We start from the raw sequence: 16,706 nt of genomic DNA on the forward strand, positions 1-16,706 counted from the left end.
CCTTGGTTTTCTTTCCTCCCAACTAAATAATGTTTTTTTTATCCTCTGCTCATTGATCATCTTTCCTGATTCTTTAATCACCTTCGTGGCACTCATCTGAATCTTCTCCAAATTCTCCAGTGGCTTTCAGTTGTGAAAGCCTAACCCTAACAAGATTATAGCCAATGCTAATTAGAATGGATGACTACATTGTTCCAATATCCTGCATTCCTATTTATACATCCTAGTAATGCCATGTACCTAAAATCTCATTATGACAAATTATGGCTGAAAAAGTGGTGAAAAAGAGGTAGACTGTAGAGTACATGGAATAACAGGCAAAAGAGTTTGAACATTACTTGCTAGGCAACATTTGTTGTTGAGTCATCATGGCTGACTCTTCATGACCCCCTTTTTGGGTTTTCTTGGCAAAGACACTGGAGTGGTTTGAAATTTCCTTCTCTAGCTCATTTTACAGATGTGGAAACTGAGGCAAACAGGTGAAGTGACTTACCCAGGATCACACAGCTAGTAAGTTATCTGAGGCTGGATTTGAACTCAGGAAAAGGAGTCTTTCTGATTTGAAGCCCAGCACTCTAGCCCCTGCCCCACTTAGCTGCCCCTTGCTACAGGGATTAAGGAGCCACTCAAGCTTTCTGAGCAAAGGTGTGGTATGTCCAGGTGAGGAACACTGTACTGTCAGAGGTATGAAAGAGAGATTGGTAGGAAAAAGAGTGAGGAAAAGAAAGTCTCAGAGGCTAATCAAGCAGGTGGTGATGAAAGCACAGGCTACGTATGGTGTTGGTGGTACGCGCAGAAGAGGGACCCATGTTCAAGACACTGTGGAAGTTGTATTTACAGAACTTGGAAACTGACACAATTTGAGCAGTGATGGAAAGAGTCAAAGATAATCCCAAAGATTTAAATGTGGGAGGTTGGACTTTTGGTGGTGCCTTTGATAGAAAAAGCAGAGTGAGAAGAAGTTCAGGGTTTGGGGAAAAGACAAACTGGGTTTACTTACTCAATAAGCATTTATTAAGTATTTATTGTGTTCCAGCCACTTAAACCCTGGAGATAAAAAGAGAGGCAAAAGACAGTCCTTGCCCTCAAGGAACTCATAATCTAATGGATTATGCAACCAAATATATATACAAACAAGATATATACAGGCTACATAGGAAATGAATAAGAGAGGGAAGGCACTAGAATTAAGAGGTGTTGGGAAAGGTTTCCTGTAGAAGATGTGATTTTTTTTTTAGTTAGGTAAAGATCAAAGTTGTGGGTAGAGGGGTTGACCTTAGTGAGAAGTAGGGCTACCTTTTCTTTCATGATTTGATGGAATTATGAAAATGGAATGGAATGAAAGATGGGAGTTTGTTACTAGGAACGGAGGCCAAAGTGAGCTGGGACAAGGTGGAGGCATTAGGGCAAGTGTGAAGAAAGCCAGAGGGAGGTTAAGGAAGTTTATATTAACATCTCAGTAATGCTACTATAAGTCGGCTTCCATACATATCCATTGGGTGTGTGAGCTAGACCAGAGGTGTCAAACACACAGCCAACCACACTCCAGAGTGAAGCTGAAGTAGATTAAAATAAATGGGAAATATTTAACAAAAGAAATAAAAATATAATAAAATATAAACAATTGCATTTTAATACTAAGTCAATGTGAGGCCTTCAGAGATCCTTATGTACAGTGTGATGCCACTGCTCTAGGTTTTAAATCTGTGGAATTTGAGGTGGAATAGGGAGGTAGAAATGTCCTACATGCAATTAAAAGATGTTTGTCTGGAGTTCAGAATAGAGATAAGACTTTAAGACACAGATCTGGAAGTCATTTGCACAGAGATGGTAATTGAAAATGTGAAAGTGAAGAAAGTCTCAAAGAAGCAATTAAAGAAAGAGAAGAAAGGGATGGCTAGGTGGCATAGTGGATAAGCACCAGCCCAGGAGTCAGGAGGACCTGAGTTCAAATCTAACCTCAGACACTTGATACTTCCTAGCTGTGTGACCCTAGGTAAGTCATTTAATCCCCAATTGCCTCACAAAAAATAAATAAAAAAGAAAGAGAAGAAAGCAAAGAACCAGATGTTGGAGAAGATTCACACTGAAAGGCTAGGAATAAGACGAGGAGCAGTTCAAGAGTTTGGAGGAAATGGGGAGAATACTGTGTTTCTAAAGCCCAGGGAAAAGATTCTCCAGCAGGAGCAGGTGGTCGACAGTGTCAAATGCTAGAGAGAAGGTTAAGGCAGTTAGCACTTGGAACAAGGCCATTTTATCTGGTGACTAGGTCACTGATGACCTTTTCAAGAATAGTTTTAATAGAGTTGTAGGGATGGAAGTTTGTTACAAGGAAATGAGCAGAAAGTAAGGACAAAGTGGAGGCATTAGGGCTAGGCAATTTTTCCTCCCAGAAGTCTGCTGAAGCAGGCAGGAGAGATATGGAACAGGTGCTAGGTGATCCAGCAGGGTCAAGCAAAGTTTATTTCAAGATTAGGGAAACTCTAGTATACTTGTAAACGGATGGAAAAAAGCTAGGGAGAGTGAAGAGAAATGGATTTAGCTCAGGTTTCAAACGTTGCTTGGTAATTACTGTGTGATCATGGGCAAATCATTTAACAGCACTCTATCCTTTGGGTCTCAGAGTCCTTATTTGTTACAAGGAAAAGCTTTTCTTTTCCTTTTGGGGGGGAGGGGAAGAGTAGTGACAAATATACTTTTTTTAAAAAAGGAAGAAAACTGTCAACACATCATTTAAAAAGTAAGCCACAGAAAACAGAAGAGGACAAAGACAAGTCAGAAAGTGTTGGAACTATACTGCTGTTTGAATTTAAAAATGCAAATTACATACAGAGGGGGGAAAAGGCCCAAACTTTAAATAATGTTAGTTCTCTTTTAACACAGAATCCCTTTTTTGTTTTCATTTGTATATTAACATGTTCATGTTTGTTGGTAATTAAATCCATAATATAAGTGAAATAATTTTTTAAAAAAGATTGGGGAACCCTTAGCATGCAAGCAGAAAGGAAAAAGCCAGGTTGAGGGAAAAGCACTGGGTTTAATTTCAGAAGACCTGGGTTCAACTACTATATGTTAATTATCCTGTGACCTGGACAAGTCACTGGGCCCCAGAGTTCTCATAAGTAGGATGAAGGGCTTACAGATTACACTTGAAACCTATTAGACTGGAAAAGATGACAAAAAAGTATGAGGACAATTGCTGGCTGGGCTACGGGAAGACAGGCACATTAATGAACTAATGATAGAAACTATCAATCAGCATTCTGGAAAACAGTTTGCAACTCTAACCAGAAGGTGACTAAGCCTGCATACCCAGGGATAACCATTACTAGGCATGTACCCCAAAAGAGATCAAAAGAGGAAGGAAAGGATACATTTACCCAAAAATATTTACAGCACCATTTTTGTTTGTCATAGCAACAAAACGAGTACCCTTTATTTGGGGAAAGGGCAAAGAAATTATGGTATATGATTGTAAAGAAATATCATTGTAATGTAAGAAATGACAAAAAGAGGGCAGCTAGATGGTGCAGTAGATAGAGCACTGGCCCTGAAGTGAGGAGGACCTGAGTTCAAACCTGGCCTCAGAACAAACACTTGTCACTTACTAGCTATGTGACCCTAGGCAAGTCACTTAACCCCAACTGCCTAAAAAAAAAAAAAGAAAAAAAAGAAATGACAAAAAGGAGAGATCCAGAGAAATCTGGGAAGACTTGCATGTACTGATGCAGAGTGAATGCAGAAGAATCAGGGCCACAGTACATGCAATTACAACACTGTAAAGGAAACCAACTGTGAAAGACTTCACAACTATGATCAATTCAATGACCAATCTCATGACTTCAGAAGACTAATTATAAAGCATGCCTTCCACCTCTTGGCAGAGAAAGAGTGAACTGGAGGTATAAAATGAGATATACATTCAGACAAGGCCTATACTTATTTGTTACAAGGGTGGGCCTCTTTTTTTTTTTTTGGATGGATGGTGTTTTGGAAGGGTAGTGGTTTCAAGAAAAAAAAAAAGGAAAGAAGAGCATTAGTGAAACATTAAAAAAAAATACCCAGAAAAGCACACAAGGAAAGTCAGAAGGGGATGCCGACAAGCAGGGCATTGTTGGAACTGAGTTAAATTTAACTTATATACATATATATTAAAAATCTAAGTGGTACACAATATACACTATCATGTACAATCCTCTTTTTCTGTTTCTTTTAAATTATAATAGTTCCTATAAGATTCCTCTAAGAAAAGTTGGGGAAAGCTTCCTATAGAAGATAGGATTTCAGTTAGGTGAAGATCAAGGTTGTGGGCAGAGGGATTGACTCAAAGGAGAAATAGATACTTCTTTTGCAATTGTATGATATTCAAGTGTGAGGAAGGGAGGAGGGAAATTTGAGGAACGTTATGTTGATGACCTCGGTGAAGTAGGGGGCTATCACACATTGGTTATCACTCTCAGTATTGCCTTCTATACTCATCCAATAGGTGTGTGAGCTAGACCAGTGGTGTCAAATACACAACCAACAATACTCTAGAATGTAGCCCAAACCAGATTAAAATGTAATTGGGAAACGTTTAACAAATAAGTGAAAATATAATAAAACACAGATAAGATTACATTTTAAAAATTAAGTCAATATGCGGCCTGCAGAGATCCTCACGTATAAATATTAGTGGCCCATATTCATATTTGAATTTGATATCACCGATATACACACGTTTCCACATTCATTCATCAATGTATCTGGTGAAAATGTCCTTGATAGTGATTACTGGCTAATTGGTATATGCTTTCTTTCTCAATTCTCTATACCAAATTAGATGAAATTCCCTAACTAGTATTATACAGAACTACTACTTTAACTACTAGAATACCAAGATATCCCTGTGAATTTTAGTAAGAAATTCCTATTTCCTTAGACTGGCAATGAATGTCATCTGTACAGATGAGAAAATGCACCTATCAAAAGACCCCACTTCTACTCTGTTAAAGTTCTAGTTTCATAAATGCCCGAATTTTGAAATCCTGAGTAGTAGACTAACTGGGGAAATTACTAATAATTCATAGGACCTAAAGAATGACAAAAATTAGGATGGACTCAAAATAATTCATAGAAACTGACTAAATATGATTTGAGTTGCGCAAATGATTTAATCTGGATAAAAGAATGAGGAAAAATGGAATCTTGGGCCCGAATTTTATTGAGATGTATTTGAATAATACAATGCAGTAAAGCTGTACCTATATTAATTTAATGAAAATATACTATAGACAACTAGGACAACAAATGAACCATAATATTTTCAAGTCCAATGTTACTTAACACACAAATTTGTTTTCTGGAGCCTTTTAAAACAATTGTTTCAAGGATATAAGTGAAACGCTTCATTGGTATCCATGCAATGTCAAGGGAATATAAGGAAGGCTCCCAGAAACTTTGGGGTATTCATGGTAGATTTTTTGAGAGGAAGTGGAAAAGTTGCATAGAATAGGCAGGTAAGGCTAGGCTATGATCTGCATTATTGGTGGTAGTATCCAAAAAGAGAAGGGCACAGAATCATTGGAGTACTGAGGTTTACTCTGACATTTTCTTCTTTAAATGGACCCATAAGGAGATCTCAAATGTTAAAGAATCTTACACTTAAAATTATTGCTTATTTTAAAAGGTTATTTTTTTTTTATTGAACTAAAGCCTCAAACGTTTAATGTTGCATAACGTTTTAGATGGCTGTATCATTAGACATCGCAAATACCCAAACAAATGAAAAATAGGGGAACAAATTTCCAGAAGTTCTGAAGAGGAAACCAAGTGATCTCAAAAGAATTGCAATGTGTTCGAAACCACATGAAAGAATACTCCAAATCAAAAATAAGAGAAATGAAAAGTCAAAACAAACCTGAGGTTTCCCCTCATACCCTGCAAATTTTCAAAGTTGACAAAAAATGGTTAATAATTAATATTGGAGGGATTGACGACTTAGGCACAGTAATACTGTTGGAGGAGCTGTGAAATGGTTCAACCATTTTGTTTGTTTGTTTTTTTGGTGAGGCAACTGGGGTTAAGGGACTTGCCCAGAGTCACACAGCTTGTCAGTGTTGTGTCTGAGGCCACATTTGAACTTAGGTCCTCCTGACTCCAGGGCAGGTACTCTATCCGCTGTACCACTTAGCTGCCCCCAAGGTTCAACCATTTTGGAAAGCAATTTAGAATTATGCAAATAAAGTCTAAAATGTTTGAACTAGAGACTCCATTACTGGGCTTATGCCCCAAGGAAGCCATTGATAAGAACATGGTCCCCATATATATCAAAATATTTATAGCAGCACTTCTTGTGATAACAAAGATTTGGAAACCAGGCAGATGTCCATTGACTGGGAAACGGCTAAGCAAACTGTGGTACAAGAACGTAACAGAATAATACTGTGCTGTAAGAAATGATGTATGTGCTGAATGCACAGTAACAGTGGAGTAAGCAGAGGCAAGAGAACAATCTATACAATGACTCTACAACAATGTAAAGAACAGCCACACACACAAATCAAAAGTGAACATAACAAAATTATAAAGATCAAGCATGACTCAAATGAAGAGATGAGAGGATCCTTCCAACCCATCCCTTCGTGGAGGTGGGAGGTCCACAGGTGGTGCACATTGTATGTGTTTCCAGACTTCTTCAATGTATTAAAACATTTTATGCTAATTTCCTTCCCTGGGGGGGGATTTTAAAAATATTATATGGAATGACTTTCTGGGAGGGGAAAGGGAGAGGTATCTGAAAAAGAACTATGATAATGTAAAAAACAGAAGACCAATAAAAAATTATTTTAAAAACATCAGGTGATCCCAAGCCATGGGACTCATTCATCTTTATGGTCTGGGAAAGAGATAAGCAAAGAACAATGAGGGAAGGATGGGCAGGGAAAGTGGGGAAAAAGGCCAAAGGTGGGATGCTTGGATCAGGAAATTTTATAAAGTTTTACTACTGCAAAACACTCCCAGGCTATAGCACCCAGACCTGTCCACTAGTGACTGCCTCAAATTTTCTCAGTGATGTATAAGTAAGGGCTATAACTAGTTGTGTTGCTAAAGGTGTTCAGATGTAGATCCCTCTTCTTACCTTTACATGCCTTCAGTAAGTCCGTTTTATGGAAATGCTTTGAAAACCTGAAGCTTGGAGGTTTAGGGGCCCCTGAGAGACATGAGCAGGACTCTAATGGTCCCAGTGAAGATTCCTGGAAGAGGGCAATGAATCAGATTTACTTTTCTCTCCCTCTCTTCCTCTCCTCTAGCCTAACACGAGGTCTGGTACCTGGTAGGTGTTGGAAGAACTCTTGGTGAATTGTGAGAGATTTTTTAAAAAGGTTTTTATGCCTTTTTGTCTTTAGATCATTTACCACTCTCCATCCAAGACCGAAACCCTCTCTTATTACAAAAACACCAAACGCATAAATCTTGTCTGACAGTGCAAATAAAGTGTCTAAAATGTTCATACCCATAAGTACTTCGTTCTGTGTTCTCTGTCCACCTCTCTGCAATGACGTTTCAATACTTCTTCTCCAGATGATTCTTGTTTTTTTCCATTATTTAGAATACAAATTCTTTTTAGAGACTTTTTAATTCTGGCTTCACAGTTTATGCTGATCTTTCCACCTTGCTCCAAATTCCTCATATTTGTCATTTTTTCACAGCATGATAGTCCATTACATTTATAACCTTTTAAAAAAAGTTATTCCCCAACTGATGGGCACGTAGTTGTTTCTAGTTCTTTGCTAACAGAAAAACGTTAGTGTTAATATGGACATCAGACCTTTGAGACTTGGGGGCAGGTGGCGGGGGTGGGGTGGGGGGGAGAGACATGTTATGAGAAGCCTTCAAGACTGAATCCACTTTTTTTTGTCAGAGCTGAAGAAGGGCTCCATTTTCCTGGAGACTATTCTCAGGGAAGTTCTGGCCAAGAAATACAGGCCTTGAAGGCTGTACTATGCACTTCTGCAGGAAATGGAAAAACTTAAAGGTTAATGAAGTCAGCTAATGGAACTGTGCAAAGGGAATTTACTAGGAGGTAGCTGGTTAAATGGTCTTTTATCATCAGTGTACGCCCTATAGACAATGAAGAAAACAAATGAGGAAAAAGCAACTGATCTAAATCAGGTGTACATACAGTTCTTTGCAGGAGGTAATACTTTTGAGGACACTGAGATACTGATTATCAAGGTATCTGAAGGAACAATACCAGTGAAATGGAAAACATTTTGCAGATATTATCAAATAAAGTGACAGGGATCATTAACTATCAAATTATATACATACCTTCCCATCTATGTAAAAATTTGAGAATAAAAACGTATGCCTCAAGGGCATCCTTGATGAACGTTATAGAAGGGAAGAGACTGGGCTTTTTTGTAAGGAATTGTAAGCAAATAAAACCACATTTTTACTCTCACGCTATTTTTTTATTCTTATTTTTAGGCAACTGGGGTTAAGTGACTTGCCCAGGGTCACACAGCTAGTGTCAAGTGTTTGGTCCGAGGCTAGATTTGAACTCAGGTCCTGTGCTCTATCCACTGCGCCACCTAGCTGCCCTTCTCTCACACTATTGACAAGATGAAGACTACAAGATCCTACCAGTGTCTGGTAGAGCAAAATGTCATCTTAAAGGAGAGGTTCTTTTTTTGTATCATGGACTATTTGGCAAAGTCTAAGACCCTGTTTTAGAATAATATACTTAAATACACAAAATTATAAAGGAAACCAATTATACTGAAATGCAGTTATCAAAATATTTTTTTTTAAAAAACACCAAGTTTTCAGACACTAAGTTAAGAACTTCTCCTTTAAAGCTCTTCCCCAAGTAAGATGTACATCCTATGAATATATCTACATTATATATACGATTCCTCGAAAGATTCAGCAGAAGTAATTCTGTTTGAAAGTCTTGTGATTACTCATTTGCAGATGACCATACGCAATTGGCCCAAAGCCTCCAACCTTGCATAGCCTCCTGAAAGAATCATCATTGCTCAAAAAAGTTGGACCTAAGAATTCTCACAAGAAAAATCAGGTGGATAAGGAATGCCTATCATTCAGATATATAGCAGTTTACATGGCTAACATCAGTCTATGTCTTAGACAAACAGCGCAAATGGATAATGACTTGTGCCTATAACATAACATAACCAGAAGTGGCTGAACTGACTTTGAGGAGTTGCAAAGTTCTTTTAAGCACACCAAAACTTTCCCCTGAAACAAAAGCCCATCCTTTTAATATTAATATTCTTGGTGTTGGATGGCTGCAAGTCATGGAACACAATAGACTCTGAAGAAGTAAAATTGAAAACTATTTAAAGGAGAATGGAGATGTATATGGCCGATGTGTCGGGATAACATGGTGTAGTAGATACGTGGCAGGCAGGAAGACTGGGTCCAGATCCCACCTAAAATACTTACCAGCTGTGTGGTCCTAGGCAAGTCACACAATCTCTTTCAGTCTCTTTCCTCTAAAAGAAAAGACTTGAGACCTGATGATCTCTAAGGCCCATTCGTTTTAATTCTACGATTTTAAGATCAAATAAGGAAGATGGGGTGGTCATGTTTGAGCAAGTACCTACTGGACAGATCATACACTCCATTAGTATCCTCAAACTGTGGAGAGAAAGGGAGGTACGAGACCACCCTCTGTGATGAATTTATGGAAGGATATGGTCAGGTCATTCAGGATAAGTTACAATCTGCACTGTGGGGAGGAAAAACACCTCTGTAGATTTTTAGATCACAGAGCCATAACTGAGTTGAGTTTATGTTTCATAGAAATCTAGATTACTCTGAAAAATTGCTTTAATGGAAAAATGTTTTAAACAGCAAACCTATGGAACTAGTGCTTTCCTGCAGTGGTACTTGCTGGGCTGTGACTCTTAACACAGCAACAAAACATAAATATTACACATAATACATAATATGTGTACATATATACATACACACACACACATATATATATGTATGTGTATATAGCTATCAGATTTGTATACAACTTCTGCTATAGAGCTTCCCATCTTTATCAGGCATTCCAGAATGTCTTTCCTGCTCCATCCATATCATACCCATCTTTCAAGGTTCAATTCAAGTCCCACTTCCTTTGTAAGGCATTTCCCCAAAGTGGTATCTAATCCATACTAATCTCTTTTCAGGAATTCCTATAGTACTTACATCAGACATGCATTTATTTCCATGTATCGATACTTAACTTATATTTTATATATTATTATATTATACTTACGTTATAATACTTAAACTGCATTCTAGGGAGGGAAGGGGAGAAAATTTAAAACTCAAAAGCTTATGGAAGTGATTACTGAAAACTAAAGTAAATTAATTATTAAAAAAAACCACCCATTCTTATCTTCTGACTAGAATGTAAACTTCAGGAGGCTAAGTAAGATAAGGTCTTCCAACAACCACTCCTTCTTCAATGACAGAGCAGCCATCACTGATGCTTAAAAAAACCTATCATTATGTGAGAAAAATTTTACCAGGGTTTCAGTGGATCTCCTGCCATTTCACAATGCGACTATTGACAATTTAGTATGTGAGAAGGGAGCAAATCGCTACTGATCGGGTGGTAATAACCAAATTCAGATTTGATGCGAGGCACTAACATCCGCTTTTATCTCTACTGTAACAAATGGATTACAAGGGAGGCAGCCTGGTGCAATGGAAGTAACTCACACTGGATTTAAAGTCAAGGGGCCAAGAGCTCAAACATCTTCACTCTGCCACAGGTGGAAATAACAGTAGCATCCGAAGGTCTGCAAAGCTTTACTCGTCATCCCTTTCCATCCTCACCACCACCCCGCCAGCAGCTAGGTGCTATGATCATCACCCCGTATTACAGACGAGGAAAGTGAGGCAGATGGAGGTCAAGAGATTTACCCTGGGGGTCACCCGGACAGTAGGCTCCCACCTCACTGCCGCAGGCAGCAGCTGGGTCATTTTGAAGCAGATGGATCTGCCCCCCCCCCCCGAAAAGAGCATGTCTCCCAAAGACACGGTCTTTTCTTTTTTTGGGGGGGGGGGTCCAGATCCCCATCCATTTTGGGCACGCCTACGTCGCCTCTTCTCACGGGAGGCCCGCACCGCCTGCGGGGGCCCTCCCGCTCGCGCACGATCCGCCCGGCAGGAGCAGTAAAGGACGGATATGCGTGGCCGTGTGAACAGATCTCATTTATTGTCACCACCACCACCAGCACCACCACCACCACTCCGGCCCCCGGCGCCGCGCCGCTCACTTGTAGGTCTTCATGTGCCACAGACCGTCGTTCAGGTAGTGGATGTTCTCGATGCCGATGCCCTTGTTGACCCGCTCGATGTCCTCGGCCGCCAGCTTCATGACGCCCACGCACAGCGCGTGCTGCTTGCCCTCGGCCATGATGGCCACCACGGTGTCGGCGGCGGCCGGGTAGAGCCGCGCGCCGGGCGACGTCAGGCCCGGGCACATGATGTTGGCGCCGCTCAGCACGAACTTGATGGCGCCCTTGTCCACGCGCTGGTGCGGCAGGATGAAGGGGTACTTGTGCAGCAGCCGCAGCGTCGGGTAGAAGGGGCCCTCGCGCTGCCGGAAGAAGAGCAGCTCGCCGTTCACCGTCAGGATCTCGATGTGCTCGTGGCAGCGCACGATCTTCACCGGGTCCTTCTTGGGCATGATCTGGTTGAGCCACGGCTCGATGCCCGGGAACTGCTCCAGTAGCTGGTTCTTGATGCCCTTGATGACGGACGTCTTCAGCTGGATGCAGTTGGACACGTTCTCCTTCTCGTCGAACTTCTTGAACATGGTGGCACGCGGGCCGGGGGCCGGGGCGGCGGGAGCGGCGCGGCCGGGGCCGGGAGAGGTGGGGGACGGGCGCGCGGCGGCCGAGACGAGTCACTCACAGCGGGAAGGGCCTCCTCGCTCCGTCCGTCAGGCCCGGTCAGTGCGCAGCCCCAAGCGCCGTGCTCTCCCGCCCGCCAGGCCGCCGCCGCCGCCGCCTCCTCTTTCCCAGCCGGCGTGCAGAGAGGCGCTTTACGGCTGCCTTCACAGCCGGGGCGTACGTAGAGAAGTCCTTTACGGCCTCAAGACCGCCACTCGCGCGTGCCGCAGCAGGAGCTGTGCGCCTGCGCACTTTCACTTTGAAGCTTTCTGGACACCGACGACCTAAAGGTAGCCAAGAAATTACATGGAACGTTTTTAGTTCTCAGTTAAACGACCAATCAAACGAGTTTTCCTTCTTGATGCCACTCAGTTAGCAAGCATTTATTAGGCGTTTATTATGGGGCAGCCAGTCCTTGCTCCAGGAGCTCAGTCCCAGCAAGCCACGTGGGGGCGGTGTGCGAGAAAAGGCCTCTATCTCAGCCCGGGAGCGCAGGGATCTTAAGGGATGGGAGGGCGAGGGAGAATCCTGTGCAGAAAATACGTCCACTGAAGCTGGATTTTAGGTGTCAGGGAGAAAAGCCAGATAAGCTTGGAAAGGTAGGAAGGTGCCTGGTTGTGAACAGCTATAAATGCCAAACTGTATGTTAATAAGGATTTAGTGTGTAGATAGAGATGTGACCACTTTAAGAAAACCACTTTGGTACAGACTGGATGGATTGAAGTGTAAAGAATCAGGAGTGCCAGTGAGACTACCGCAACACCCATTCACCTAACAAAGGCTACACATACCTTAAAAAAAAAAAGAATGTAATTTGTCTTAAAGCAAATTAAATAAAAAAGGGTGGAAGGGAGAACACAGCCCATGTATATACCCAAGTCAAATACTATAGAGAATATAACTATAAGATTGGTGAGGAAAGCTAAGGACAATTGAAAGGTGTTTTTATTTTTATTTTTTCAAAACTATATTGGGAGGAAGAAAAGAGACTGTAAAAAGATCAAAAACTTTTGCTTGGGGTGGATGAAGTGATAACACTCAACAGGAAGGAGAAATACTCCATTCCCAGTTTGTTTTCTCTGCTAGGAAGAATGACTTTTGCACTTGAAATGGCTGAACAAAAATGACGTATAGGGAGCTGATACACAAGATAAGGATAAGGTTAGCGTTAGGCACAGTGCCTAGCTGCCCATGAATTCAAAGTACCTGGCCCATTTTCAAAAAGAGGTATGCAAACTATTGGCTGGTGAACTGGACATCAAATTTCCTGGGAAAAATTCTAGAAAGAATCATTAAAGAGGTATCTCTCGAATATTTAGAAAGTGGTGATTTATCATAAAGAGCCAGGATGGCTTCATGGAGAACAGATTATAACAGATTACCCCACTTCCTCCCTAGATGAGGGGAATGCTCTTAAGTTTTCTTAATATACAGCTTACCTAGATCCTTAGCAAAACTTTTTTTAATAGCAAAACTTTTGATACAGCCTCTGACATCATTCTTCTAGACAAGATAGAGAAATTCAGATTAGACTATAATAAAACTAGATGAACTCAAAATTGATTGGATGGATGGAAAGAATAGCTGGTTCAGTGTCAATATGACAGGTATCCAGTGGAGTACCTCCAGGAACAGCTTGGCCCTGTGAGGTTTAATGTGTGTGTGTGTGTGTGTGTGTGTGTGTGTGTGTGTATCTATGCCTAGAATAAAGAGATAGATGGCATTCATTTCAAATTTGGACTGCAAGCTTAATATAAATTAGCAATGTGATATGGTAGGCCAATTAAGAAAGGCATAGCTTCCAGGAATAGAGGCAGAGCTCTACTTTACTCAGACATCATCTGTAATAGTTTATTCAGTTCTGATTACCAAGCTGGAGAATGTCAAAATGAGGGCAACCAGGATGCTGAAAGGCCTGTGTTCTTGTCATATAGGGATTAGCTGAAGGAAATGAGGATGTCTGCCTTGGAAGACTCGGGGGCACATGATCAGGGAGGTTCGAGTATCTGAAAGGCTTGTCGTGGTGGAGGTATCAAATCTGTTGTTTTGTTTTAGAGTGTTATATCAGAAGCATAGAGTGGAAATTGGAAAGAAGCCAACATAGACTTGATGTGAGGAAAGATTTCCTGACAATTAGCTGTCCAAAAGTAGGAGGGGCTGCCTCTGGAGGTCATGGGGTTCCCAATCACTGTGGGTCTTCCAGTAAAGGCTGCATGATCCCTTCTGGATGTTTTAGTGGGGATTTTTTTGGTGTTTAGATTGGCCACCAAAATTCCTTCCAATCTTAAATTGTTCGACTCACTGAATATTATACTATGGTGTAATCATGACTAAAGAAAAATGTTTATATCCAAATTGTATTTCCTAGGTTAAAAGGTTATTTTTAACTAGAGTATATTCTCTTATACCTATCTCAGAGAGAAAGCTTATTGTGTTTGGGTAAATGACTGTCTAAATAGCTTGGAGTTCAAATTTTCACATTTTCTTTTAAACTCTTTCTTCCTCCAAACTTTCCTATTTCTGTTGAGGGTACCTTGTAGTCACCCAGGTTTATCGCTTCAGTCATCCATGATTCTCCTGACCCCTGTGTAACATCCCTTGACTCTGTCCCATCTCTTCACTTGCAAGGCCATAGATTTCATTCAGGACTTCATCAGCTCTTGCCCGGGGTGTTATTACAACAGGCTCCTTCTTGGTCTCCAAGTGCCTTGTCTCCCTCCTTTCCAATACATTTGGCCCATTGCTGGCAAAAGTAATCTTCCTAAAACCCAAGTCTGTTTTTTTCCCGCTCTAGGATTTTCAGTATTGTCCCTCTCCCCATTTTTTGTTTCTAGAATAACATGCAAATTCTTCTGCCAGGCACTTACATAACCTCACTCTGCCTCCCTCCTACCTTATTTCATGTTACTCTCCCTTTATAAACTTTGCCTAATTGTACCCCAAACTTGACATTCCAGGTCTGTTCTCATTCCTTTGTACAAGTTCTTTTGTGTCTGGATGGTCATTCCTCCTGGAGTCTGGTGCCACTGATGTGCAAAGCCTTTTCTGAGAGACCCCTAGTTGCTAAGTGTTCTCTCGCACTTAACCATATAAATAAATCTTTTATTTACTTAATGTTGGGTTTCTTTGGTGTGTGAGTTGGACTAGAGAGCCAATGAATACACATAACTCTCAAATGGGCTATCCCCAGATGAAAAAAAGATCTTCATAAGAAGTAACATTTTGTTTCTCAGTCACTGCTTGGGATAGTGTAGGCATTTGTTAAGTGCTGTATTTAGTAAACACTTAGTTGTTGAATTCAAAACCACAAAATTTCAGAACTGGAAGAGACTTTAGCCTCAGCCACCACTGATCCAATCCATATTTGGGGAAAAAAATCCCCTCGACAACATACCAGACAAGGGTCATTCAACTTTTATTTGAAGACCTCAGGTCAAGTGGTGGGGTGTGTGTGTTTGTGGGATTCGGATATCTCCCAAAGCAGCCCCTTCCACTTTTGGTTGGCTCTCATTATCAGAAGTTTTTCTATATAAAAAGCCAGTTATCTGCCTTTTTACAGTTTCCATGTGTTACTCCTAGTTCTATCTCAGAACAAACCTAATCTCTCCACATGAAAGCCTTTCAAAATACTCAATGATTCTCATGCCGCAGAGATCCCTACCTTTTTTCGAATAACCTTCACTGTCTTAGTTGCCCTTTTCCTGGACCCTCAACAGTTTATTAATGGAGGCAGAATGATGAAGGGGGAAAAAGACTGAATCTGGAGTCAGAGGTCCTGAGTTCAGCTATCAGCTCTGGGGCTACTTCTCCCTTTGAAGCTGGGCAAGTAACTTATCTTCTCTGGTCCTCTGTTTTCTCATATGTAAAATAAGGGGGCTGGACTAAATCATCTCCAAGATCTCTCCCAGCTCTTTTATGTGTGACCAGTCACATGATATGTCCTTCCTAAAATGTCATGCACAGAACTGAACACAATCCCTACAGATGTGATCTGAACAGGACAGAGTACAGTGGAACAATCGCCTACTTATTCACATGCCTCTCTTCATGCATCTCAAGAATGATTTAGCTTCTTGGCTGCCATATGTCATTGTTAACTGCTGCTAATTGAATTTGCAGTTAAATAAATTCCCTAATTCTTTTTCACATGAATTGCTGTCTGGCCATATATCTTGTATTTGTGAGGCTTTTTCAACACATGTAAGACTACATTTATTCCTATTAGGTTTCATATTATTAAGATTCAACCCAGTGTTCTAGCCCATCAAAGTCCTTTGGAATCCTGAATGTCATCCAGTGTATGTTAGCTATTTCTCCCACCTCTGTGTCAGCTATGAATTGACAAACCTGTCAACCTGGTCTTTATCCAAAATGTTGTTAAATCCTCGAGGCATACCACTGAAGACTTCCTCCTAAGACGATATAATGCCATTAATGCTGACTCTTTAGGTTCAGCCCTCAACCAGCTATAAATTCTTCTGTATTTTGTCATATTACTTAAACCTCTTCATCTTTTCCACAAGAATTGCATGCCAAATCCTTGGCTAAAACCTAAGTAAACTATAGTTACCGCATTGCCCTATTTTAATAGCTTAATAACCCTAACAAAAAAAGGAAATGAGGTTAGTCTGACATGACCTGTTTTTGATGATGCCATACTGACTCTTTGGGATGACTCCTTCCTCTTCTGAATGAATTTAAAGATGTTTGAAATAGATTTAGAAACTGATCTAGGTGAATGATCTTAAATTCTTTTCAGCTGCAACATTCAAACCCGTCTACTATTATTATGCTTTTGAAATT

At 40.7% G+C, this 16,706-nt stretch overlaps 1 protein-coding gene across 1 annotated transcript; it reads right to left on the reverse strand.

Moving 5' to 3' along the window:
- Nucleotides 1-11,201: 11,201 nt before the first annotated feature.
- Nucleotides 11,202-12,057, reverse strand: LOC110223043 (malignant T-cell-amplified sequence 1). The gene has a single exon (XM_021008366.2). The coding sequence runs from the start codon at nt 11,825-11,827 to the stop codon at nt 11,282-11,284; it is 546 nt and encodes a 181-aa protein (XP_020864025.1). The 5' UTR covers nt 11,828-12,057; the 3' UTR covers nt 11,202-11,281.
- Between the last annotated feature and the right edge of the window lie 4,649 nt (nt 12,058-16,706).

This window comes from Phascolarctos cinereus, unplaced genomic scaffold, assembly GCF_003287225.1.
Source record: "Phascolarctos cinereus isolate Bilbo 61053 unplaced genomic scaffold, phaCin_HiC Scaffold_9;HRSCAF=440, whole genome shotgun sequence".
NCBI lineage: Eukaryota > Metazoa > Chordata > Mammalia > Diprotodontia > Phascolarctidae > Phascolarctos > Phascolarctos cinereus.

Bases quoted from the DNA above. Each gene is read 5' to 3' on its own strand.
- LOC110223043 (XM_021008366.2), bottom strand. From the start codon at position 11,827: ATGTTCAAGAAGTTCGACGAGAAGGAGAACGTGTCCAACTGCATCCAG.